The sequence below is a fragment of the Dipodomys merriami genome, unplaced genomic scaffold (genome assembly GCF_024711535.1).
Source record: "Dipodomys merriami isolate MVZ:Mamm:240054 unplaced genomic scaffold, mDipMer1.0.p SCAF_103, whole genome shotgun sequence".
In the NCBI taxonomy this organism is placed as follows: domain Eukaryota; kingdom Metazoa; phylum Chordata; class Mammalia; order Rodentia; family Heteromyidae; genus Dipodomys; species Dipodomys merriami.
Window position 1 is genome coordinate 4303112 of NW_027202305.1, and position 26041 is coordinate 4329152.

The 26041-nt window shown below is 51.4% G+C and overlaps 1 protein-coding gene across 3 annotated transcripts in view; it reads right to left on the minus strand.

The window, feature by feature from the left end:
• The window catches only part of LOC138810355 (glutamate receptor ionotropic, kainate 4), a 301458-nt gene that overhangs the window by 113447 nt on the left and 161970 nt on the right, over window positions 1-26041 (minus strand). For 2 of the 3 annotated variants that reach the window (XM_069997405.1, XM_069997403.1), the window contains exon 4: window positions 8667-8831. In XM_069997405.1, the coding sequence (XP_069853506.1) occupies window positions 8667-8831 (165 nt within the window). Of the gene's footprint in view, window positions 1-8666; window positions 8832-26041 lie in introns of those variants that run through there. The other variant, XM_069997414.1, reaches the window with a different exon arrangement.

The following is a 26041-nucleotide window of genomic DNA, read 5'->3' on the forward strand; positions in this document are numbered from 1 at the left end:
AACTCCTCATCCTTCCCACATCCCCAGAACAGCCTCAGCAAGGGGTCTCCCCTCCTGATTGGACCAGTAGAGGACGGGCATTCTAGAGATACTCAGCCAAGTCAGGGCCAGAGCCAGCCTCGGGGTTCCAGCCTCCGGACTCGCCTCAGCGTCCGGTCTCCACGCTCCTGGCCATGGGATTTGCCAGCACCGCTCCCTGCAGCCAGCGCTTACCTTCCCCCTGGAGCCGGCATCTCCCTGCCAACCTCGTTCTACTGAATCGGCCTTCTCCGGGGTCACCGTGACCTGTTCCTGGTCCTCATCTCTCTCTCTCTCTGCAGCGTCTGATGTGCTGATTGCATTGCTGTCCTGGATTTCATCACCCTGTGCAGTCCTGACTTCCATCCAGCTCTCTGACCATCGCTTCCTTCCCCCACTGCTAAATTCATGCTTCCCTCTCCCTGGGCAAGCTCACCCCCACTTCCCACAGGAATGGCTCCTGCCTTCCAACCCATGCCCTGGGCTAGGGGATCAAGTTCCACCTACCTGCTGAACCACAGGGCTTCCCCTGTCCTCCTGCAGTCAATATGGCTAGCGGGCAGCACTGCCTTTAGACCGTGATACACAGATGCCAGGCACTCTGGGCCTAAGTTTCCATGCCAATGCCTATTAGCTCTGAGGACTTGAAGACGTTCCTGGGCATCTCAGGGCAAGCCTATGTACCTATAAAACTCGCCTACTACCAGACGCTCTCCTGCAGAGGTGCTGTGAGCATCAGCGTGATGTACCACACACAGAGCGCTCAGCATGGCACCCTGCACGCTGCCCAGTTCTTCTCCCCACTACGTTGTATTTGCTATGCATTTTCAGTCTCATTTGATCTTACATTTTTTTATGACAAAGGTTCATTTTTTTTAATCCCCACTTTATAGATGGGGAAATGGAGGCTGCGGAAATGCGAGAAACTCGCTCAAGCTCAGGCAGGTACTTCCAGGGAAGAGCTGGATTTGCACTCTGCAGATCTACTGGGGCATCGCAGCCAATGCTCCTAACCTGGCTGCTGTCCTTCGCTCAAGGTCAAAGCCAGAGTCACCCTGCAGGCTTCTTCACCTCTCCCCACTCATCGGGCCGGGTCCCACCCATCCAACCTGACCATCCCCAGCCACACCCCGCTCCTGTGTTCACTGCCGACTTTTGGTTGGCTCCCCTTCACCTCACTGAGCCTCTCTGTCTCCAGGATTCTCCATTTCCAAGTCCCTCTCCAAGCAGCGAGAAAAGGCACAATCCTAAAATACCAACCTGTGTGTTCTCCTAATGCGCAGCACTTGTCCTGTCTCCCTGTGTGACCTCAGCACGGAGCACGGGCTCAAGTCTATGCCTGAAGCAGCACTGCGATGCACCCAAAGCTGGAGATAAACTCAGTATCTAATCCCAGGGAGAAGTGTGAGTCAGAGGCCCAAATGGAATGTTACTTCGGCCTTTAAAATGCACACAAACGGTTTATAATCGCATTAAAAATATTTATGCAACAATATTAAGAGAAAGAAGCAAGACATAAAATTATATGCATATCTCTATGAGGGCTACCACAAGGCAAATACAGGGAATATTATGCCTTAAGGAACAGTCGGAAAATGAAATGATTAAAGCCAATATTTATGGAACACTAATTATGGCCCATCCTGGCCCTGCTCAGGAAAGTTATTTAATTCTGAAAATAACCTGATGCAAGTGGCTCTATTACCGTCATTGTCATTTCACAAGATCTGAAGACTGAAGAGCAGGGTGAAGACTCAACCGCTCATCCCCCCAGCCCAACCCCAGCACCAGCTCTTCACCCACGGACTCCCGGGAACGCCAACGAACTGAGATGTCTGCAGCAATGTCCTGGGACCTGAGGACCCATTTCTTCCCCCTATTTCTTCATTTTTCTGTATTCTGCACGTATTCTTTTTATGATTTATTGTAAGGAATATAATGCCACGATAGAAAAATTTCTCCAGATGATGAGTAAAAGCCAAGGGCTCTGCTTCCCCAGCCCCCTTGCTCCCAGGGGCCACCTAGAAGGTCCTCCCTGAGCCTGCGTCCACGTGGTTACCTGGCCTCAGCAGGGGGTCCCTGGGCAGACATCTGGGAAAGATTCTAACACTCACTGAAATAATGTATTTCGTTCCGTGTCAACTACAGGCAATAAACCACAGGGCATGTACAATCACCGCTAACCACGACTGTTACCAACAGCAATCACAGTGCTTTCGCATCATGTCACAGCGCGACAGACACCCTAAGATGCCATTTATCTCCATTACGACTTCAAAAATCAGTCTACCAATTAGACTCAGTTCTGGACTTGGTGACTTCATGCATTAATAAGGAAGCCCAGACATTAATACTTTGCTTTTAAAGTAGTTTAACTGCATTTCTACACAAATGGTTCCCGTGGCCATCTGGCTCATTCTATTTTATTCATTTTAAAGCATTTTTTTTCCTGAGAAGGGGTTCGTAAGCACCCCCAGTCAACCATGGTCAATACCCAATCTTTGCTCTTCTGCTTGGCAACCTCTTATTGATCCATTTCTCCCCAAAATGAGTTCTTCCTTAAAGAACGTCACACTTCGAGAGACTCAGAAACTGGATGTTTCTCATCAAACTCGTTTGATGGCAAAATCGGATCTAAAGAGATGTAGAAGCCATTTATCGGTTAACTGTCCCTAATCCCAAACTCCAAACTCCAAACCGAAACTTTCTGAGTGCTAATGTGACACTTAAAATGTTCTGGATGTTGGATTTCCAGTTTGGGATTAGGGATGCTCAGCCAGTTTATGCAAATCTTCCAAAGTCCACTCCCTCCACCCTGAATATGTAAATACTGTACTCTGGATAGGGGGTACTCAAGTGATAACAATACATAGCTCTCAGAAGACAAGCATGCACTTTTTGGAGTATGGGACACTACTAGAGATTTTATCACATGACATTTCCATTGTCTCAAAAGTTCTAGATTCTAAACACACCAGGCCCCAAGACCTGTGGGCCTGGGCCGGCCCTGCAGTTGGGTTCAAGTGTCTGTTTCCCTCACTGGATCCTAAACTCCTTAAGGACAGGGACCCCGGATGTTCATGCTGAGAAAAAGAAATCGCTTTGCAGCTATGTGCTGGACTGAACTGAAATAATCTCAAAGTGTCCAATGAACCAGATCGATCAACTTACCAGCAGCCATGGCCAGGGGCTGCTGGGAACCGGGGGTGGGGGTGGGGGGCTGGGTAGCCTTTCACTCCCTGTGCTGGAGGCCTGCCCTGTCCAAGTGGGGCCCATCTTCACCGTGCCTCCACGCCAGAGCTCCCAGCCCTGGGTCCACAGGCAAAGCCTCCTGCGTGGGCTGAGGGGGAGACAAAGGGGAGGCAGCCAACTTCACCTCTGCTTCCAGGGAACCACAGGAGAGGGAGCCGGAGACAGGAGTGACATTGCCATGGCAACAAACTTTTCCAGCCACCAGGAAAGCAGCGGTGGAAAGCAGACGTTGGAATAGACGGTCAGGATGGAGCGCTGAAGCCACAGGAGGGACTGCTTTCCTCCCGAAGGCCACCTCCCCCTGGCTCCCGTGCCCCCAGGGAGCTGGGCTGGACGGGGAGAGTCCGCAGGAGCGGCTGAGGCAGGGGCAGCCAGGCTGGGAGGGGCTGGCTACGCGGCCACTGTCCACAGGAGTGCACCCCAGGAACCATGAAAGGCAGGTCCTTGTGACTGACAAGGTGGCACTGGTTGAGCCGCTCACAGAGCCCAGGTGGTAAACAATCACCGCTTCGCGGGGCTGACAGAGACGAGCAACAGAGAACACCGGGAGAACTCGGCGTCCTTTGCACAAAGACACTTCACGAGAAAGGCCCCTCTCTGTGCCCGGTTATACGCCACGCAGTGAGGATGGAGGGGGTGTGCTGACCGCCCGAGGCCCTGGCTCCACACCCTCCCCAATCTGTGCCAAAGCTGCTCGAGCACCTTCGGTCCACACCTGTCCGTGGGTGGACAGCGGGCTGAGTGGATGGGACATGCGGCCACTGGCCAGGGAAGGGGGCATGTGAGGGCGGAGGCCCTGCAGCCCACGGCGAGGCCTGAGGGGCGTCAAGACCTTGGGCACTGAGGATCCTAACTGTTCCCATTTGGAGAGGACTTAAATTATTCCCTGAGAAGGACATGGAGGAACAGAGTGTAGGCCCGGCGTAGAGCCGCCGCAGGGTGCATCCAGTTGATGCCAGCCCCAGAGTGAGTGTGGGCCTACGCTGCCCACCCCGGCCCTCACCCCTGCTCAAGGAAACTCTCCCGTGAGGCTCGCTCACCCATCGCCACACCCCAACATTCACGGCCCACAGAGGGGAAGGCAGGGGGTGGACCGCCAGGCTTCGGCTTCTGCAGTCAATGAAGCCTTAAACTGGCTTGGGTGGCAGCAGGCCGGTGCCTCCAGGCGTTTGGGTGGTAGAGGGGTGGCATTTAGTTCAGCTCTAACATGCTCATTGCCGGAGACACAGCGATCTATGAAATAGGGGAGTACGAGCCCTGTGGGGGTTCCCTGCGAAAGGAAGGCTGCGATGGAGAAAGATGGGAAGGGAGGAAGGCGGGCTGGGCGGGAGGGGCCCTTTCATTTCAGATCTGTGCGCCCTGCGAGTGGGCCCAGCTGGGGAGTCAAACATCTAACAGCCCGAGGCAGGAGTTCCGGAAGGGCAGAGGATGAATCCCAGAGGGACCCGGGGGAAGCTTTGTGAGTGACCCCTCATGCTCTAGAGGAAATTACTAGAACCAGACAGAACAGGCCTTGGCTTTCTCCTCCCATCTTTCCCGTGTCCAGGTTGGCTCTTAGTTAATGCCGGTGTGATACCTTCCCTCTCCCCGCCTCCTGTGCCACTGTCAGTGAGGGGTGACCTCTCGTCTCCAGCGTCTTTGCTTCCTCTGCACTCCCTCATCTTTGATTCTTGAAATAACCACTGCCGTCCGGCACTCGCTTGCCCTATCCCAAAGGTGAGGAGCTCACGCGCTGTGGAACCCCTCCCCCGCTGGATCGTTCCAGCCCCAACTTCAACCGCAGCCTCTGCTTTCCGCAAGCCGAATCGTCACCACCTCGTCTCTTTCACCCCCTTGAATCAGAGTCCCAGGCCTCCAGGTGACGAGCACGGGACTGAGGGAACTGCCCAGGGCCCGAGGGCCACTGTCCTGGTTTTAAATGAACAGTGCAAATTGGCCCTGGCACACGGCTTGCAGGGAGGTACCAAGGGCCGCGGCTCGGAGCGGCAGCTGGTGTGAGGTGGCCCACCGCACCCTCCACAGGCACGAAGCTGTCAGGTTCTGAGAAGCCAAGGAAGTGGAAAGGGAAGGGAAGGGCCCTTTTACTCTCGATGTTGACCGGATGCAAGCCATCCAGGGAGGGTGTGGGAGACAGTGCTGTCCAATGGGATGGCTAGACCCTGAAGCAGGAGAGAGAGCAGAAGAGGTGAGGAGAGTGCCCCCCGCCCCGGCTCAGCCCTGGGGGGAGGGACAAGAGCCAAGGCCGAAGCCAGGCCTGCCCTTGCTGCGGACCTGCTGTGTGCTCACATCAGCACCACCTTCATCTGACACGCGAAGCAGCTGGGGCGTGAAATGGCTAAACACCCGGTCCACGCCACACCTCTGATCAATGGAATCACCAGGTTTTAACCCTGGTTAATCTGACTCTAAAATTCATGACCCTGGCTCCTTCCCGTGGTACCCTGCCTCCTGTCCCTTCCAAGCCTGCTTTAGCCAACAGCACAGAACCACCACCCATCTGCCCTCCTATACTGCAGAGGAAGAGCTTTCTTTCCAAGAACTTTCTGTGAACAGTCTACAAATGAGCGGTGTGAGCAGACTGGCTTTCAGATAAAGGGACTTCGGGGGAGAAAGATTCCAAAACCTTCTTTTCTCCCAAATGCTAGTTAGTCACAGCACAAACACCCTGCGATGTAAAAGCTGAACGGAGGGCTACCTGCTCATAAAATATCTGGCACCTAAAACAGGGACATCAAAAAGATAACCACAGCCCTGCAATGTGAAGTAAAGACATCCATTTCCTTTATTCCCCTGATCCATCCAGCTTAATATTTTAGATGTGTTGACATTACTGAGTCGGGCTGCCTGGGTCACTGGAAGAGGAAATTTACACCTCCTAATGACACCGTCCGCAATGGGCAAATATGCACTACTCGCTCTGCCAAGGAAGCCCCAGAGAAAGGAAGAAAATGAGGGAGGAGCTGTTTTTTTCAACAACATATGGGCACAGAGCTATTTGGAAATCTAAGCCTGGTTTGAGACAGAAATAAAGCCTACAGCCAGACTAGACTCAATGCTGTCTTGGTACTTGTGGTTTTCTTTGGGGGATCTTGGACCATCTGAGTCTTCCCGATGGAGGAATTAGCATCCATATCAACTCAGACATTTGTTTGCTCCCTGCTCCGTCCTCACTGTCCCAGAATCAAGTACAATAAACTCTCATCAAATATTTATTGACTAACTGATTGAGTGAATAAATGAACAACTACTTTGGTGTGTTTTTATGCCACAGCCTCTTTGGGAGCAATCTCCGTCCATAAATCCTGACCTGAATGGCCTTGTTCTATACTTATAAGACATCCTCAGTGATAACAACTGGACCAGGAGTGGACACTGCCCGCTGAGAAGTCAGCAGACAGCCTGGCCAATGCCTATAGCAGGTGAGCTGGACCAATCAGAACACCAAATGTGGGGACCTGGGGTATGAGGCACTGAATGGGGCACTCAGGAGAGACTGCAAGCTGTCTGAAGGGGTGCTGTCTACCCTGATTCCACACCGTTCCCAATGCATGCTGTCCAGAACTACACCAGAAGTACAATGACTGCAAAACCCATCTCCTGAATCAAGCCTGGGAGGCCAATAAGTTAGGGAAAACAGCCAGAAGGGAGGGGAGACACTGGGTCCAATGGTAAAGAACACTAAAGAACGAGAGAGAGAGAGAGAGAGAGAGAGAGAGAGAGAGAGAGAGAGAGAGAGAGAGAGAGAGAGAGAGAGAGAGAGGAAGAAGAAGAAGAAGAAGAAGAAGAAGTTGGTGGGTACCAGAATCACTGCCATCCCCCCCAAATATCTTGGCTGGGGTGAATGTCTTTTTGTGTTGGTTGGTCATGGGACTTGAACTCTGGGCCTGGGCACTGTCCCTCAGCTCTTCAGCTCAAGGCTAGTGCTCTACTATTAGAGCACTACTGCACCACTTCCGGTTTTCTAATGGTTTATTAAAGATAAGTCTCATGGCCTTTCCTGCCTGGGCTGGCTTTGAACTGTGGTCCTCAGATCTCAGCCTCCTGAGTAGCTAGGATTATAGGTGTGAGCCACCAATGCCTGGGGGTGGATGTCTTTTCTGTCAACCCCATAACAGCCCAGGGCACAGCACTGCCAGACCTTCATTTGGAAGACCAGATATATCTGGCATACTTAACTTTTTCTTTTCTTTTTGCCATTGAGGGCCACTAAAGGTAGAGGTGGGTTGAGAAAGGAAGACTCTTTGAAGGGAGTGTTCCGTGTCTGCCTGGGCTGAGGAGCCCTTGTGGTGCCCACGGGGAGGTGATGGAACCTTTAGTGGGTGGGGCTTAGTGGAAGGAAGTTAGGCGGTGAGGGCGTGTCTCTGAAGGGGATGCTGGGACCCCGGCCCATCCTCTTCCTGCTTCTGTGTGCTTCTCAGTCACCATGAGGTGAGCAAGTCTCCATAGCCCAAAGCACTGGGGTCAATCGTTCAAGGATAGAAACGCTGACCAACACGGCCCCTTCATGTTCCTTCTACACCACAGCTGTCCATCCCCAGCTTAGCTACATCCACCTGCACACTTGGGCCTTGTAAAGTCACCAAGCCCCGTGTCAGAGAACACAAGGCCTACAAGGGTCATATGCACAGAATTTGTCAGGACCACGGCCAGTTCAGCCATTGACTAGCGCTGTGGTTAGGCAAATTATTCAAAATACCTGTGAGCTTTAATTTTTTTTTTCTAAAATGAAGAAAATGACATTCAGCTCTCAGTCTTTTGTTAAAATTAAAACCAGTGCCTAGAATTACGTAGGCTTGCCCTGTGTATGTCTGGAGCAAGTTACTGCTTATGTCTGTAAAGATCAATCAGCTGAGGATTTTCTATATTTTAAGTAATTTAAATCTCATACCAACTTGCAAGACTTCCAAAGTGGAGCCTAACACTCCCATTTTACAGATGAAGAAACTCAGGTACAGAAAGAATAACATGATCTGTCCAGAGAAAGTGGCCAGACTCTTAAGTCCCAGTTTCTTCCCACAACACTGCCCATAGCACACAGAAAGAAAGACTATCAGATGAGCAATGGCTAAACCAACCATATAGAACAGGCCACAATTTGCAGTCACACCCAAGATTTCATTCAGGTATTTGCGTGCAAGATGTGAAGGAGATGAACCAGTGTAATAAAGCCATGAACTGGTGGATGGATGAGTGAATGAATGATTGAGTATGCGGTTCTTCATTCTATTTACATAAGATTCACCAGAAAACCCAGAATTCTCCTCTAGACCGAGAGCCTCTCAGGAAGCTCCTGGTGCATGTTTCTCTCCCTTCCCTGTGGAGATCTCTGACAGGGGCTGGCACTGGGGACAGCTCACACCACCGGCCCTTCTGCTGGCCCTGTCCATTCTACGTACTGGTTTCTGCGGTCTCGTACTCGCTGTCTCTGAGGAGCTCAAAGATGTCCACTTCGACCTTGGCCTTGCCCAGCCTCTCGGGAGCGCGGTTGATGCGGTTCTTGGCCAGGGTGATGGAGAGCCGCTCCCCTCTGCTGCACTCCATGGGGTCGTCCAAGATAGCAGCTGTGGGCAGGCAACCACATGGAGACAGTTGGTACCACACCCACCACCGTTGCCCCGCCTCTTTCTCCAGCCCCACCCCCGGCACTACCAGCTTCCTTTCTAGGCAACTCCCCAATTCCCTCTCCACCTTGACAACCTCAGCATTATCCCCAAAGCCAAGTTCTCCACAAAAACCTTCAGGGTCTGCAGGCAGATGGAGCAGTGGATTCTGATACACAACTCATCTGCCAGAAGCTGAAGGAAACATGGAGACTGAAGGCAGACTGACTCCTGTGACATACAGCCCTGAATCTCTGCGGCAGGGTGGCCCAGCCCCCATGCTGTCTCCTCTGCATAGTGCTCTGACACTTACATCTCACACATCAAATACCAAGACACAGAAGACTACAAAGCACTTCTGCTGGTTTCCACAAGTCAGGAAAATATATGCATACGCCTAACCTCATAGAACAGTCAAAAACAAATTTCCTGGGCTCAGGGGGCCAATGGAGGTGCAGCCCAAGACTTCGGCCATAAAGTGAGCGTCTGGGAATGAGCTAGCCAAGTCTGTGCACACCTGCAGTGACCAGCCACCTGCGGGGGTGGCCAAAGGCCCATGACCGTGTGACTGACACACCTGAGGACACTTAAACGTCCCTCCAAGGTGACATCAGGGAACAAGATGGGCTTGAGGTGCTTATGAGAAAGGCCAGGTGCCTTAGGAACCCTGTAATGCCATGACCAGCCACCAGGGGTCCTACCCCTTGGACACCTGTGAGCTGTCCCTGGAAAATTGGCTTCAGGGCCTGGTGAGCAACTTCCCAAGGTGAGAGAGACGCGGAGGAGGCTTGTACTAGGGGAGTGTGGAGCGACTCTGGATACTGCTGGCTGCTGGCACGCAGCTCTGATGCACACTAGACACAGCATGGGCAGTTCACACGGCTGCAGGAGACTCAGCCCAGTGTGGCCCCATCCTATAGAACCTAACCAGAGTAACAATCAGTGTGGGTGACTCGCCCAGCCTCAGGGCTCTGCAGGGCACGTGGGATGCCAGCTCGGAGACTGGGCTTGGCCTGTCCGGTTAGGGAGTGGACCTCAGTGTTGTCACCTCCGGCTACGGTGAAGGGCAAATGCATGCATTCATCCATGCTCAAACATAACATCCTGCATGTTGTGGGCACTCCATACATCCACTACTGAAATTCCTAATTCTCTTGATAGAAGAAGTTACACAAATAAAAATCCATACACAACAGCTTTTATACCAACATTTATAGCAGCATTGTTTGTAACTACCAAAAAGGAGAAACAACCCAAAGGCCCATCAACTGATGGGTAAGTAAAATGTGTTCTTTTCTATGCACAGGATGATTATTCGACAATATAAAGTATTTATACATGCTACCACATGAATGGACCTTGAACACATTATTCTAAGTGAAAAGAACTAGACACAAAAGGCTCTATTGGCTGGTTCTATTTGTAAGAAAACTGTCTCGTTGAGGTGAACCCATAGAGACAAAAAGCAGATTAATGGTCATCTAGAGTTAGGGGACTTGGGCAGAGGAGAGAGGAGTGACTGCTAATGAGTAAGGTGTTTCTTTAGAGGGTGATGAAAATATTCTAAAATTGACTGTGGTGATAGCAACACAGCTCTGTGGATGTAATAAAAGCTACCGAATTGGACACTTCAGGTGGGTGAATTAATTACAAGTGTGCAAATTATATCTCAAATGAAGTCATTATAGAAAAAGAAACATCCAACTCATCCTGCAGTAGTTGAAGGAAACAGGAGGAATCAAGGCAGACAAACACGTGATATCCAGCCTCTGAATCTCCGTGGCACAGGTGGCCTGGGGCCCATGCTGTCTTCTCTGCCTATTGCTCTGATGCTTAACGCCTCACACACATCAAAGACCAGGACACAGAACGTTTCAAAGTACTTTCCCTGATTTGTGGATTTATTTATATGCCTAGCCTCAGAGTAATAAAGACTAAATTTTATGTACTCTGGGAGCCACCCATGAACTGATGGAGGTGCATCACAAGACCTAGGCCATGAATTAACTAGCAAAGGACTGCGTGTGACTGACAGGCTTGGGATACAGAGACCCTCCACTGAGGTGACTTCTGGGAGCAAGACCTGAACAAGGTGCTTTCCTATGAAGAGAAACCAAAACCGTCTGCAGGAAGACAGCTTAGGGAAGTACCAGAACCGAATGGGGAGTAGAAGAGTGATTCTCAAATGGTGTTCCTTGGTGGACCCCTGGGGCTCCTTCAAGAAGTATAGAGGCAGTGTCTGAGGGTATCGATCTCCACGCCTATCCCAATGACCCATATAGAATAGATATTGGGGTTCCACATAAGATTTGACATAGGGAAAATGTTTCACACTCAGAGGCATAATAAAAATGGTGAGGCTATCTGCAGAGCACAAGACAGAAGCATCTAGAATGTCAGGAATTGGCGATGGCGTCCATCCTTGTCACAGGAAGGCCCTGGATCCACAACATGGCTGTTTTATATTCGTCAGCACATATTTGTTCATCCACAATGCGGGTGTAGCTGCTGAGCAAGCACGGTCTCAATCTCGGAACAACTTGGCACGATGGCTTTTATCTTCACACGGAGGTGAGAAATTGGGGGTCAGAGAAATCTCCTGACCTGCACACGTTCTCAGAGCGAGTGCATGGCTGGAGGAAGAAGGTGGTCATAACCACAGCTCCTCTCTGTTCTCATGAAAACCCATCTTCCCAGGGACCTGGGCTGAGGAGGACAGAGCGGGGAGGATGCACGCACAAGGCACATGGGCCCCAAGGCACGAACCATAGCACAGATGGAGCCTGGACAGACAGGATTCCCCCAGTCACTCCCCAGCGTCCTCCACACCACCTCTACACCCCGTGAGATTTTAGATGGGAGATGGTTATCATTCCCTTTGGGCAAGGGATCTAACAATTGCCAAGTTCCCCCACTTACAACCTGCTAAATATTTAACAAACCATTTGTAATAAAATAAAAATTAATTAATAAGCTCTCGGAAGATGCCTGTTAATCGTTTTAATCTTAAATGTTCCCCCAAAGGCCCATATGCTCGCTCAAGGCCTGGTCCCCAGCCTGTAGGGCGTCTGAGAAGTGTGGGAACCTCTAGGAGGTGGAGGATCTAGTGGGAGGGAGTTAGTTTTTGGGGGCATGGCCTAGGAGCGGGAGGGAGTTAGTTCTTAGGGGCGTGGCCTAGGAGGTATCCGGACCTCAGCCCCTCCTTCCCTCACCTAGAGAACACTAGGGTGAGCAGCTTCCTGTGCTGTGCACTTCAGCCATATGCACTGCTTTGACGCATGCCCCGAAACAACAGGGCCAAGTGATCATGGACCGAAAATCTCTGGACCCATGAACCACAGCAAACCTTTCCTCCTTTAAGTTGATTTATCTCAGGGGTTTTGTCACGGTGGAGGAAAGCTGACTAATACAATGCCCACATTGCCACTTAGCTGAGGAACTCAGAAATGTCTTGACCTGGACATGTTTATGTTACTCAGTCACACTGGACCCAGTATACAAAGGGCAGGACCACAGCTAGACGGAAGAAGGCATGCACAGCCGCACAGCAGGAAGGCAATTCCAAGGGTCTGTTCTGATCCAGTCAGTTCCCTCTGTCCTCTTTTTGCGAAGGACATATTCAAGGGGCTTGCTATAGACTTCAATGGGTGGCGTCCACCCCCAACGCATGAGTTGCAGCCATAATTCCAACATGACTGTAATTGGAAATAAGAGCTGGTCCCTGATCTCCTATGATTAGTGCACCTCTCAGAAGAAACCACGAGGCTCCATTTTCTCTCTGTGTGTCTCTTTCTCTCTCTGTGTGTCTCTCCCCGCTCCCTTCCTCTCTGTGTCAGAACATTGGGAGCAGGTAACCACTAGTAAGTCAGGAAGCGATCTCTCACCACAAACCAAACGAGCTACAACCATGATCTTGACCTTCCCAGGCTTGAGACCAGCGGGAAATCCAGTCCCACTGTTTTACCCACTTGGTCTATGGTGTCTAATTATGAAGCCTGAGCTGGTTAAGACAGCATGTTCATACAAACCCAGATGTGCAGGATCCCAGCCAACAGTCACACTTTGTGGGAGGGGGACCGTGGCAGGGGGACGGGGGATGAGAGAACTTCCGTGGCTCCTCTCCCCTCCCTACAAGCTTGTTTGGACGGGACTCTGCACGGGGAGCTCATTTGGCAAGCGATCATCCACTTTCTAAGACCCTCCAATCCTGCCTGGCTCCCTCTCCCCCTGGCATTCTGGGCTCCGTGTCTCATTAGGGTTTTAGTTCTTGACGGAGCTCAGTCTCTGGCTGGGCAGAGGCTCAGCCGGCTGGTTGGTTGGCATCAAGCAAAGTGGGATCAGAGTAATTAGGTTGAACATGGGGACCGGATTCTGCGGCTGCGGACACCAGGGGCAAGGTGCAGACTCGGGCTTTCTTGGGGACACCAAGGAGACAGGTCCCCAACAGGCAGAGAGCCAACAGCACACTTCTCCCCCAGCAGTCCCAGTGAGGGGGCAGAGGGAAGGAGGAGGGCGGTGAGCTCGAGACTTAATGTGCAGTGGACGCTCGGGGCCGCACAGGTCCCCCAGGCCCTGTGGCTGGGTGAGGCCAGGATGTTCAGAGTTCCCAGCCTCTGCCAAATGAGGACTGGCACGAGCCCACACATCTTCCTGCCCTGGGGACTGCTCCCATGGAAGCCAGCCAGCAGCCATTGTGAGGCTGGGAGGTCCGGGTGTCAGTAAGGGTGGGGTTGAGACAGGAAGACGTGTGCAGAGACCAGGGTCCAGTCCATTCCCTTCATTCTGGCCACGGAGACTCGGTGCACACCAGTTCCTCCCATCTGGGGGTCCCCGACACCCCTTTATGGATCCAGGACACTGGGGGTTCTCGGCCTTCACCCTGAGCCTCTCGCCAACCCTGCCCCCGCCCCCAGCTGAGCACTGAGCACGCCAACCAGTTCTCTCTGGGGTCAGAAGCTCAAGGAAAGGGTGCCCTCTGTGCTGGGCCTCCCCCAAACCCAGGCTCCTCCTCTGTTCTGGGCCTGCGGCCGTGTCCGCTTTGGAGAAGGCACCTGACTTGGGGCTGGGGGCCCGGCTCTGCCCACTGCAGCTCAGCCCTAATGAGCACGGCTGGGGCCAGGGCCCGGTGCAAGGCCAGTGCCCTGCCACCCACCTCAGGACCTCCCAGGCTGGGAAGGCTGGAAGTCCCTCAGGCCTCCCCTCTAGCTTCTTCTTGCTCTGGGACCATAGCATGGTGACAGAAGCCTGTCCCCTGGCTGTGTGCTTGCTGATGCGATGCTTCCTTCACCCCCTTTCCCGGCCATGCCTCTTCCTCTCCCTCAGACTCCCCTATTCCAGGGAGCACTCCTGCATCCCCAGCACCAGTGTTCTTTCACCTCGATTTCCTGATGGCTCCCCCACTCTGCACCTCCATGGTGAGGACTTCTGCGTCCATCAGTACCCATGTGTGTCCCCAGCTCTGTGGACCTGAAAAGCCCCCAATAACAAACTAGAAATGATCCCTGAAAGTGCAAGGGAGGATGAAATAGTTACAATATCCAACGTACATGTGTGAAAATGGAACCTGGCCCCTTGGGGGGGAGGGGTGGGGCCGGGCAGGATGGGGGAGAGAAATGAAAGGGGTGACTGACACGGTGAATTGAACCCCCCTGTCCAGCTACTCAAAGACAATGATAACAATAAGAGCCCCGAGTAACCCTTCCTTCAAGTCTTCCTAGATTCCCTATCCCATATTAATTCCCCTTCCTTTGAGAAACTTGAACACGTCCTTGTGCCTATCTGTCAACTCTTGCTCCCTAGACAGCTGTAGACCACGATTGACTTATCTCCGTACCTGCACGATGCTGGGCATTCACTGACCCACAGTAAAGGGCTGCTGAGCGTGTGAGCAGTGCCAGGCCACCAGGGGCGAGGCACCAGCAGTAGAGGATGGGAGGACCCTGTCCTGGGTGCCGGACAGAAGACAGAACCCAGCGACACGTCCTGGGGACCCGGGGCTGGCCATGTCCTCCTGCTGGCTGCTCACCCGGGCCAACTGGACGAGAGCTTGTCCTCCCTCCACAGATGCCCAACAGCCTGGGCCTGTCAGGTTGGCAGAGCAGCCTGCTTAAATCCCTGGACTTTTCCAGAGGCTTCCTGCTGAAAATTCCAGGCACCTCCGTAACTCTCAGCTCCTTTAAGGGTGGCATAAAGAGATTTCACTGGAGAGCCTTTATAGGCAGTGTCTGTAACATCGCCTGCGGCTGTTTAGCCTGGCCTATAACAACCCAGTGCTAACAAGAGGGGAAAAAAAGATGGCCTGAGCCCCAGGGAGCCGGTTAGCTTTGCTCTCCAGCTGACCCACAGCTGCTTGCTCTGTCCTTCAGCTCTGGTTCCACACTCAGCCCCATCACTCATCCGGCACCGGCTCCTCCACTCAGCGCTGTCTCTCCGTGCCTTCACTTTACCCAGCGTTCCTGCTCATCCCTCGACTGGAGGACATTGCACACCCCAGGGCCCAGTGCGGGGTAAGTACACGCCTTCAACCCCACCGGGGCTGATCCTGGATGGTGATTGGCCCCTGAGTTCCCCCAGCTTCCGTGAGACAGTGCCTGACCCACGATTCTATTTGTCCAATCATCCCTGCAGGGATGCTCCGCTTCTGCCTGTGTTTTAGTCCGGAGGGCTCTTCTGGCTCTCTGCAGAGCCCTCTTATTTCCAGGCGCTTCCTAGACAATCTCCGGTATGTGCAGCCGCCTCCCTGCAAACACAACATGTAGAGCCCACAGCTGGCTGATGTCCCAGGTAAACGTCCACAGAGCGTGTCCAACTCAGCAAGGTGCAAACGAAATCGCCCTCTTCCTTCCTCCCACGCTTCCGGCTGGGAGGTTTTACTAAGCAGCAACTACCCGGACACCGCACCCTTGCCCTGTCTCCAGTCCTTTCGTGTCTCACTCATCCTCTGAATAGCGCTCATCACTCCTCCTCCTCCTCCTCCTTCTCCTCTTCCAGCTACTCACCTGCAACCTCTTACTCTGGCCTGGTTTCCTGCCTCCAGTCCACTTCCTTTGCTTCCTACCAGTCTTTGGTCACACAACTGCCAGAGTGGCCACTCAGCACCGCTAGCCCTCACCAGCAACCTGCATGGCACACCTTGGTACGGCAGATTAGACTTCTGGCAACAGTGCAGCTCCCACAGTGCAAATGCAAACTGTGTGTCCACAAACTCCCCTGGTGGCTGCAGGCCTGAGCATCTTCGTTCCCCTCTCCTCGTTTCTCACCCGGCTCACTCAGGATAAGCCCTTGCCTCAGACAGCCCCTCCCCCAGGAAGTCACCCTGAGCACAGCTCTGGCATCGCATTCCACCATGAGTTCATTCTTCAACTTTCACCATTCAGTGCTTTCCATCCCCGGACCTGGTGCCTCATCCGGCAGAACTACACGCTTTGCAAGTGCTGAAGCCAACTCTGCATCGGCTTTTGTAGGATTCTAAGCCAACTTCTATTCCCTCAACATGTCTGTCCTGATAAAGACTTCTATGATTTTTGACAAAGGTACAGTGGGGGGAAAAAAGACTTTTGACCCAATTATGCTGGGACATTTGAATAGTTTTGTTTAGGAGGAAAGAAAACCTTTACATTCTGTCTCATACTATATGTAAAAATGGACACAATACAGGTCACGGATATAAAGGTAAAACCTAAAAGTATAAAACCTCTAGAAGAAAACTTCATGATCTTGAGTTAGACAAAGACTTAACTATGACACCAAAAGCATATCCCATGAAGTAAAAAAGTTGGTAAATGGTACTCGATAAAGATTACAAACAACTGTTCTGTAAAAGATACTCTTTTTCTTTTAAAAACACTCAATACAATGGGAAAAAACAACAAAAACAAGAGCAGGCTGCAGACTGGAGGAAGATAGTATATATGCAGACTCAATAATAAGAAAATGGCCCAAGTTTTAAAATAAGCTAAAGATTTGAATAGATACCTCAGCGAAAAAGTAACATAGGTGGGAGGAAGATATGTTTAACATCATTAGTCATCAGGGAAAATACAACTTAAAACTATACTGAAATATTACTATAGAATGGCTGGAATTAAAAAGCTTGAGCACCCCAAGGTTGCCAGGGGTACAGATACACTAGAATTAGGGTTCCCAACTTCTTCTTTGGCTCTCCTCCTTCTTCTATGAATGCCTAGTTTTGGGGGTCTCCGAATTTGGATCTATTCCCCAGTCCACCCGCCCTTTGCCCTGTGATTTCTCAACTCTAGGGTCCAAGCTGCTAAAGCCAAAATTCTCGTCTCCAAGGCCAATTTTGCATCTACTTACCAGATATCCTATTTCTAGCAGCTACTAGATACCCTCCCCCAAACCGAGTTCTTTCCAAACTCTGTATCCTAAATCGAATAGACTATCATGGGAGTCTTTCCTTTCTTTGCAGCATCAATTAATTGCAGAGTTACTCGTGTGCAAATTTCTGGCAGAACTGTTAGCCCTCTCCCCACTCACCCCTTGGGCCCCTCCGTCCTCCTCTAGGAGGTCACTGGGGACCTGGGGGAAGCAAGGGTGGGGGTGGGGAACACTGCTTCCCTCCAGCCGCTCCCAGATCACCGCCACACCCCGCCCCCCCCTCCTCACCTGCTCACTGCAGCTGCCCACACACCAGCACACACACCACTTCCCACTGCACATCCATTGGCCTGGCCTCAACAGGCCTCCGCCAGGCTCACATTCTACTCAATTCTGTGGCCACTTAGCTGGATCTGGGTCACCCCTGCTGAACGCTGAACACAGCAGCCACGTGCCCTGTGCTCTTGCATCTAGGTCGTCTCTTCTTCCTGGAAAGCTCCGCACTTTCCTGTGTCCATTTCCAAATCCTACCCTGCCCTGCCCCAACTCCACTCCCACCCCCCAGCTGGCCCGAGCACCTCCAGCTACACAGATCTAACCCCCTCCGATCCCCAAGGCATTTATTGTCTGCACCATTCATTCAGTACTATGTGTTGAACTTTGTAACTGATACTTCATTCACTCATTCATGCCTTTATCATCCAGCAAATACAACGAACCATCTATCTGAATAAAGGTACTAGATACACAGAGAACTATAGGATCTGTCCTTGCTTTCCATGGGTCCAGAGGAGAACATAGTCACATAAGCAAACAGACAAACCCAGCACAGCAAGTGACAGCATGGACTTGTTCTACATCTTTGCCAGGAAGCAGGTATTCACAGGCCAAGGAAGGCTAAAACATCCCCTAAACATCCTGAGACCAGGTGAGTGAGCCAGACCTCTGCCTGACAATGAAGCAAGTGCTTCTAGAAAGAGAATCACAAACTTCTAGGGAGCACAAAGAGCAACCAAAGTCTTCCAGGGGAGGGGCCAGGCTTCCTGTATTTAAGCACTTCTCTAATGCAGCTATGCTAGATGCTTTCTACCTGCCAGCCTTGCAGAAGAGGCGGCCCTGAGGGAAACAGCAGGAAAGCCCTGTGCTGATGCCCCAGGCCATCAGGAAGCCCAGGGAGGAGAAGCTGTGGGGGGGCGGGGGGAGAGCTGGAGGTAAAGGAGCTTGTGTGATTCTCTAGGACGCTGGGATGGTGGTCGTACCCCAAAGGTGAGAGGAACACACGGCATTGTGATATTTGCATTGCTATCCACTGTGACCGCTCTTAGAGACACGCTGGAGAGAATGGAAATGTGAAAGATCATTCTGGATGCTGTTTTAATGGTCTAGGCTATGAGAGGCAAGTGAGGATAAAGAGACGGGGCAGGGTCAATGAAGAGCAATCAATGGGGGCAGTGTGCAGAGCGGGTGTTGGGATGCGGGCTCTGGGCCTCTCTTACATTTAGAAGATGGCATCACTGACCTGGATAAAGAACAGAGGACGGGAGAGATAAGGGATGCTCTTTTCTAGCTTTAGACAAAGAAATCATCAAGTGTGAGGCACACTGCTCTCTTACAACGTTGGTGCCTGGCTCTCTAGACAACAGCCCAGGCTGGACATGCTCCGGGCATCTTCGGGGAGAACGGTCCACCTAACAGACAGCTTGAATCCAGTCAGAGAGGAGACCACGGGGAACAGAGGAACAAGGCTCAGACCCTGGAGACTCAATGCGTGGGGGAGAATGTGAGGGAAAATTAGGAAGCAATGGGTAGGCCAGAGGACCTAAATAATTTAGAATCATAAAAGAAGGTCTGAGGGCTTTGCATGAAACTTGGCAATTAGGAGATCTCTCTCAGGACCTGCGAGAGCCCTTGGGGAGGGGCACAGCTTTCGAGGGTGGCAGGTTGGGGAACAGTGAAAGCATCCTGGAAGCAGAGCAGTATTTAGGGCACTGCACCGTCCAGAGACATCTCAGAAAGGAGGAGCCAGAGGGGAGGGAGGGCTGATTGCGTCAGATCGGAAAGGGCATTCTCTGAATACACCCTGCAGAAAGGCAAACGGAGAAAGATCCTGGAGCCAAGTACAGGTTCACCTAGGATGACAGGAAGGATGACTCTCCTTCAAGATGGCGGGGCAAGAGGAGACGGCACCGTGCAGACTGGCCACCACCCCACCGCCCTTCTCTCCTCTTCTTCTGTTCATAAACCAACACCCCGGAGTTCCAACTGGCTTCAAACCAAAGCCACCATCCTCCAGATCTCTGCCTCCAAAGCCACTAGGATTATAGGCATGAGCCAGTGGCACCTGGCCCAAATGTGTGTGTGTGTGTGTGTCTGTGTGTGTGTGTGTGTTGTTGCTATTGTTGTTAATGTACTGGTGGCCACATTGGGAAAGAAAGCGATAGGATGGTGAAACTAAACCAAAGTTGCCAATTTCCCAATTGAGTGCATGGGCTGTGGACCGACCACAGAGCAGCAAGGGGAAGGAGGCGGAGAAGGAAGCTGCCCGGTGCCGTGTGGCACTGCTCACGTCCCTGGGTATGGACTGCTGCTGGCACTAGCACACCATGCGTGCAGAAGCTGCATCTGCTCCTGTCCGTGTCCCCCTACAACTCAGCACCGGGCTGGAGCTACTTGATGTGTGTTCATGGCTAGATGTCCGCAGCCTGGCTTACCGTAATCTTTCATACTCCCACAGCTAAATAATGGTCATGAGCACCCTTGCAGGGGGAAAAAACTATGAATCAAGTCTCTGGCATAGCCAGTAATTCCATCTACATTCGGTGCCTTATACATTGGCCACTGTGTAAGGTCTCTGCCTTTCCAGTTACACTTCTGAAGTTTCCTTTCTCTCCCTGCATCATCTACCTCCCTCCCAGTTTTCTTTTGGGGAAAACTATCCCCCTGTCTTCAAGCATGGTCACGGAGATGCCCCCTGGCCCCAACTTCTGCCCTGCTGGCCCTGGCCAGGACAGTTGTGGCTGCCTGGTCTGCCACTGTGGTAACACTGTGCCTGCATAAACACGCTTGCAGCTCGCTGCACACAGACCCAGGCCGGGGGAGGAGCAGAGAGCAGGAGCTGCGCATTTGTCTTGTCTAATGGCTGCTGGTGACAGCCTTCTGGACAAGTTGTGGGACAGAGCAGGCATGAAGGCAGAAGGGCTGTGGAGCGACGCAGGCTGCCTGAGTCTCGATGGGTTGTCCATGTGTACAGAGATGCCAGTGAGGTCTGTGTGTAGGTCCGGCGGAGGCCCTTCCCCGGCCGGCTTCCTTACCCGGGATGATTCAATCTGATGAGTAGATATTGGCTGGGGGCCCCCTGTGGGGTGCATGCAGTTAGGAGCATGTGATACAGAGCAGCTCTGTTTGCACAGACTCATGGGTAGTCGAGGAGATGGAGAGGGAGGGTAAAGATGCAAAGACTACAGCTACAGGCTGTGCTGAGCGGGAGAGCTCTTGCCTAACATGCCACAGTTCCGGGTTCTATTCTCCGGCAATACCAAACCCAACCGATATGAAACACCTCACATACTACGTGCTGAGGAGACTGACCAGTGAATCCAACGGGACAGCTGGCAAGAATCATCCTAAGAGTCCACTCACCTGATCTGCCCACCCATCAGTCATGAGACACCTTCCTGGCCCCAGGGGGATCCCAAGCCATTTGACCAAAGCTTTGAATAAGCGAGAGTCATGTCCACTAGAGTTTACAACTCGGGACCCTGTCGCCACTGCTCAGAAACGGCTGTTACAGTGGGAAGCAGAGGACGGAGGCATCAGGTTGCTTCCGGTCTCTCCTCACCCCAGGAAAAGCACAAGCGTGAGAAAATGACATTGTGGAACTGCGTGGAGGTCTTCCCAGAAAGATGGCTAGAGAAACCCGAAGGGCCATTGCTTTGATTGCTCCTACCTGCAGTCATCTGTTTCTTTTCCCAGGAGACCAAAGCTCTACAAAAACATTCTTCTTTGGTATCCTCATTCTCCGAGGAATGAAAATGCCAGGGAAAGGAGTACTGACTCAGGAAGACACAGGGTTTAAAGTCTAGCCCAAGTGTCATCAATGGGACAGGAATAAAATATGCATGCACTCATTCATTTGACACATACTCAGATAATCTGCCGTCGCTCCTCTTCTGCTCTTTTCCTAAACGGAAGGGAAGAGAGTCCTATCAACAAAATGTGTCAAGCTTGGAGCTCACAATGTAATAATGATTTCTAATTGCCAGTGACGCTGTTCGGAGTGCCCGGGGTCAGGCAAAGCCCCCGTGGAGCTCACCTCTGGAACATGGGCTGGGCTCTGCGATGCTTCTCAGCCCCACTGACTCCGGGCCCTGTTTGTCACATCGCCTCACTAGGAACCTGCAGTGATTGCCAACAGGTTTTTATGACCCTTCACCAAAACAGTATCCTCTCTCAGAATCCCACTTTTCCCTCAAGCTAACTAGCTTGCTAAGTTGATTCCTCAGGGACCCCCGGGTCTCCCCCTGGCGATCGTATCTCTGGAGGGATAATGAGGAAGGACTCTCAGACTCGGTTTGTGTTCTGCCCAAGATGAGGAGCAGGCAGAATGGGTTAAGAGATCACACCCAGCCCAGATTCTGCACCAGGACCCAGCGCACCAGGCCTTCTTCATACTTCCCGGGTAACCTTATGCTGAACGGATACGGATAAGTCTTCCCAAAGAGCTGCTGGCTGAAAGAGTCGCTAAAGTGACTACTGTCACAACATTCAAAATGCATAGACAGCCCCAAAAAACCCCACTGGAAGATGAACTGTGGAGGATTAAAAAAAAAAAAAAGCTCCATTTAGATAGCATATGCATATGCACACAGGTAAAAAGCTAATAAATTTAATTTAGTATAGACCATGCAATTACCCACTTTAAAAGTTAAGGACCGAGACCATAAACCCATTAAACATCAAATCTTCCTAATAGACAGCTAAATGGAGAGACAACGACAAAGGTACGGAGGGAAAGAGGAAGACGAAGGAAAAGATCTGCAGGAAGAGGAAGGAGAAGGAAAGAGGGAGGCAGGAGAGAAGAGGGGGAAAGGGGATAACAAGAAATGCAGGGCCCGCTAGGGGGACCTGAGACAGGCCCAGGAGAGACAGAGGAAGACCAGGAAAACGGAGACACGCAGCCCTCCCGCATTCTCACAGGCCTGCGGGGCCTCTGCTTCTGCTGCCAAAGCCTCTCAACGTCACAGAGACAGGCACCCATGGGGACAAAAGCATTCTCGCTGACTAAAAAGGATTCGCTCAGGTTTGCTTGTTTCTCTCTTATTCATTTAGAGCAACTCGTCTGGCCTCAGCACCACTCAGAACTGGGGTCTTGGCCGTGTAAGGCTGCTCCGAGCACTGCAGAAGGCTGAGCTCCGAGCAGCACGGGCAGTACTTCTCCAGCTGCGACAACTAAAAACCACTGCAGACAGGCGGCCGGACGCGCCCCCGGCTCGGGGGACAGGACACAGCCAACGCTCCCAAGTTGAGGCGCACCAGTGTGGACTGTTGTCAAACTGTTATCTACTCGAACCCCTAACCATTGTTCATCTGCCACCTACACACAGCCACAAGAGGAATCTTCCCACAAGGCACCTCTTTTTGTTGTTTTTCCTTTTTGCCAGTCCTAGAGCTGAAATTCAGGGCCTGGCTGCTGTCCCTGAGCTTTTCTTTTGGCTCAAGGCTGATGTTCTTCAACTTTGAGCCACAGCTTGACGTCTGGCTTTTTGATGGTTCCCTGGAGGTAAAAGTATCCTGGACTTTCCTGCTCAGGCTGCCTCTGAGTCACCACCTCAGATCTCAGCCTTGTGAGTAGCTGAGATTACAGGCGTGAGCCACCAGCGCCCCCCCTACCTATGATGGCCTCGCTTCACCACTCAGAACCACTTCAGTCAGAGCCTCCCAACGGCCATGGAACAGGATCACAAGCTTGGCTACCTACTTTGTACCAGCCTTTGTCCCAAGCACTGGATGTAAGAGTGGTGAATAGAGCAGAGACCCAGATGCCGAGACACAGATACAGATACAGAACAGATACAGAACGAGTTCAGACAGCAAGAAGAGCTCGGAAAAGAAGAGTCTGAGAATATAATGGAGGGGGGCAGGGAAGGTCTGTCTCTATCGATTTGCGATGCCATCTGGTCAGGGACCTGAACAAAGAGGAGGAGGAAGCTGGGGTGGAGTGGGGTGGAGGAGGGAACATCCAAGTTGATGAAACAAGGTAAGAGACCGACCTTGTAGGTGTTGGAGTCCGGTGGCGAAGGTACAGACTGACAGGAAAAATGGAGGGAGGGAGGAAGGCAGGGAGGCAGCCACAGGTGGGCCTATATAATAACCTCATGGGCTTATAAACATCATCTTATTCCTGCTGTAGTCGGCATTTGGTCCCTGAAGTCAGTCCCATGAACGTTACTTCACTCTGTGACCTGATTCTAGGATCCACGGTGGAGCCCTCACCCACGCAGCTTAGTCTGCCGCTGCTGCGTCTTAGCTCCTTCTACTAACTTGAGTGTGCATGCAAAGCACCCCAGGACCCACTAAAACAGTTTGCCAGGCCCACACCCACCATTTCTGACTCAGTGCAGGCTGGAGTGGTGTCTAACAATACTCACTTCTCACAAGTTTCCGGGAGCCGCTGACAAGGCTCATCCAGGAGGCCTGCCTGGAGCAGCATCTCGAACAAGCCTCCATCCAAAGGCCTCCCTCACTACCCCCAGCAACCTCCACCAGCCCACCCCTTCCCTGCAGTCCCTGAGCTTGGAATCCCAGCTCAGTCCCACATGGACTCAGCTCCGTCCACGCATCATACGAGGTGCCCCAACAAGCCATTGCCGTTTTCCAGTCTGTGGCGGACACACGTGTGCAAGAGCTTCCCTTCTGCTTTTAAACACACTTCTTGCAGCATGGGACTTGACAGGTCTGCTGAAAAGAAAAATCTCTGTCTCTTACTTTGCTGTTTTAAGTGAGAGGCGCCATCATTAAATGAATTACCTGTGTGAAATGATTAATATCAGGTACTGGTCTCACACCCATTAGAATGGATATTCTGAAAAATAAACCACATAAGTGAAAACCAGAATCAAATACAAACAAGAAAATGGAAAATAAGAAGTGTTGGCAAGGAGATGGCGAGACCGTCATACTGTGCTCGACTGGTGGGAATGGAAGATGGCGCAGCCACTGTGAGAGCCGCGGGGGCTCCTCCGAAAGTCGGAAAACGAATTTCCAATCAGTGGAGGAGATTCCCCAAGGGAATGTCCCACACCACAGAGTCTCAGACCCTTGCCTGTCCATCCATGCTCAGCCATCATTATTAATCACCATATGTAAAGGCAGGAGCAATTCAAGTGTCCATCGGTGGACAAAGTATACACACACAGCCAGGTATTAGGCAAAGAAAAAAAAACTCTGGCACAGGGGAAAACACTTGCACGCCTTGAGATTACAGAACTAAGGGAATAAACCAGTCTCAATGCAATGAAGACTGTGTGGTTCCACTTAGGTGAGGTACAGAGTAGTCAAATTGTCAGGGCAGAAAATACTTGCTAAAGAGCTTGAGGGGAGGGAACAACAACAGAAAGCTATTCTTTAATGGGAATGCATACATTTGCCGTTTTCAAGCTGTAAAGAGTTTGAAGGTGGATGGTGGTAATGTCAGCACAACGAAATGTGTAGGTGAAATTAACACAACTGAGCTGTGCAGTTAGATGAGGGGCAGACATGGTGGCAGACACCTATGCCCCAGCTACTCAGGGGGCAGAGAGAGGAAGATCACAGGACGAGACTTTATGTACAAAAACTAAAAGCTAAAGGACCGGCAGTGTGGATCAAGTGGTAGAGTGCTCGTCTGGCAAGTATGAGACCCTGAATTCAATCACTGGTACCACAAAGAGGGGGAAAGAGTTAAGGTAGTTTTATGCTATATGCATTTGATCACAATTAAAAATAATTTTCCAAAGCAAACACCCTGCCTTTTCATTTGCCAAGTGGTTTATATGCCTTATCTCATTTTCATCTTTTCATGATGTAGAACATAATAGTAAACTATTATCATTCCTATTTTGTAGGTGAGTGTTCAGAAGAAACAGGCTCAAGGACACACAGTGGATGGGTTGAGAGATAAAACTAAAAATTCAGAGCGTTTTGCTTTCCTACCCACCCTCTCCCTGGCGTATCACAATATTCTGTAGAGTAAATCACCCTTTTATGTACTAAAGAAAGTGCTAGCTGGCTGGCTGGGAGAAAGGAAAGCAGACAAGGAGGGAGAGAAGCAATCATCTGATTTGGAGATTTCTGCTATGTGGTTTACAGAAGGATTTTCTTCCCTGTACTATGGATATCATCATCGTCATCTTCTTCTTCATCATCATTGTCATAAGCATTATTTTACAGATGATGGCAAAGAAAATAGAGCCTTTAAGTCAACTGGCAGATTTCCTACGCTTCCCCCCAGTACTAGAGTCTGAGCTCAGGCCCTCCTGCATGCCTGCTAGGTGGGTGTTCTACCACTTCCACCTCCTGCCCAGGCTTGAGCGTGGACAGCAATCCACCTATTTTAGGGTCCCCATCCTAGTTAGAATGGCAAGGTTGTACCACTGCACCTCACAATGGGTTGAGTTGGAGGAGTCTCATGAATTCTTTTCCCAGGACTGGTCTTGAACCATGATCTTCCCAATCGTAGCCTCCCAAGGTTCTAGGAGGACAGGCATGAACCACTCTGCCTGACATTAAAAAAACATCTAGAGTTTTGTGGCTTCTGAGCTGAGAATCCTGCAGCTGGTTCTGAATGCCCGTGTGGC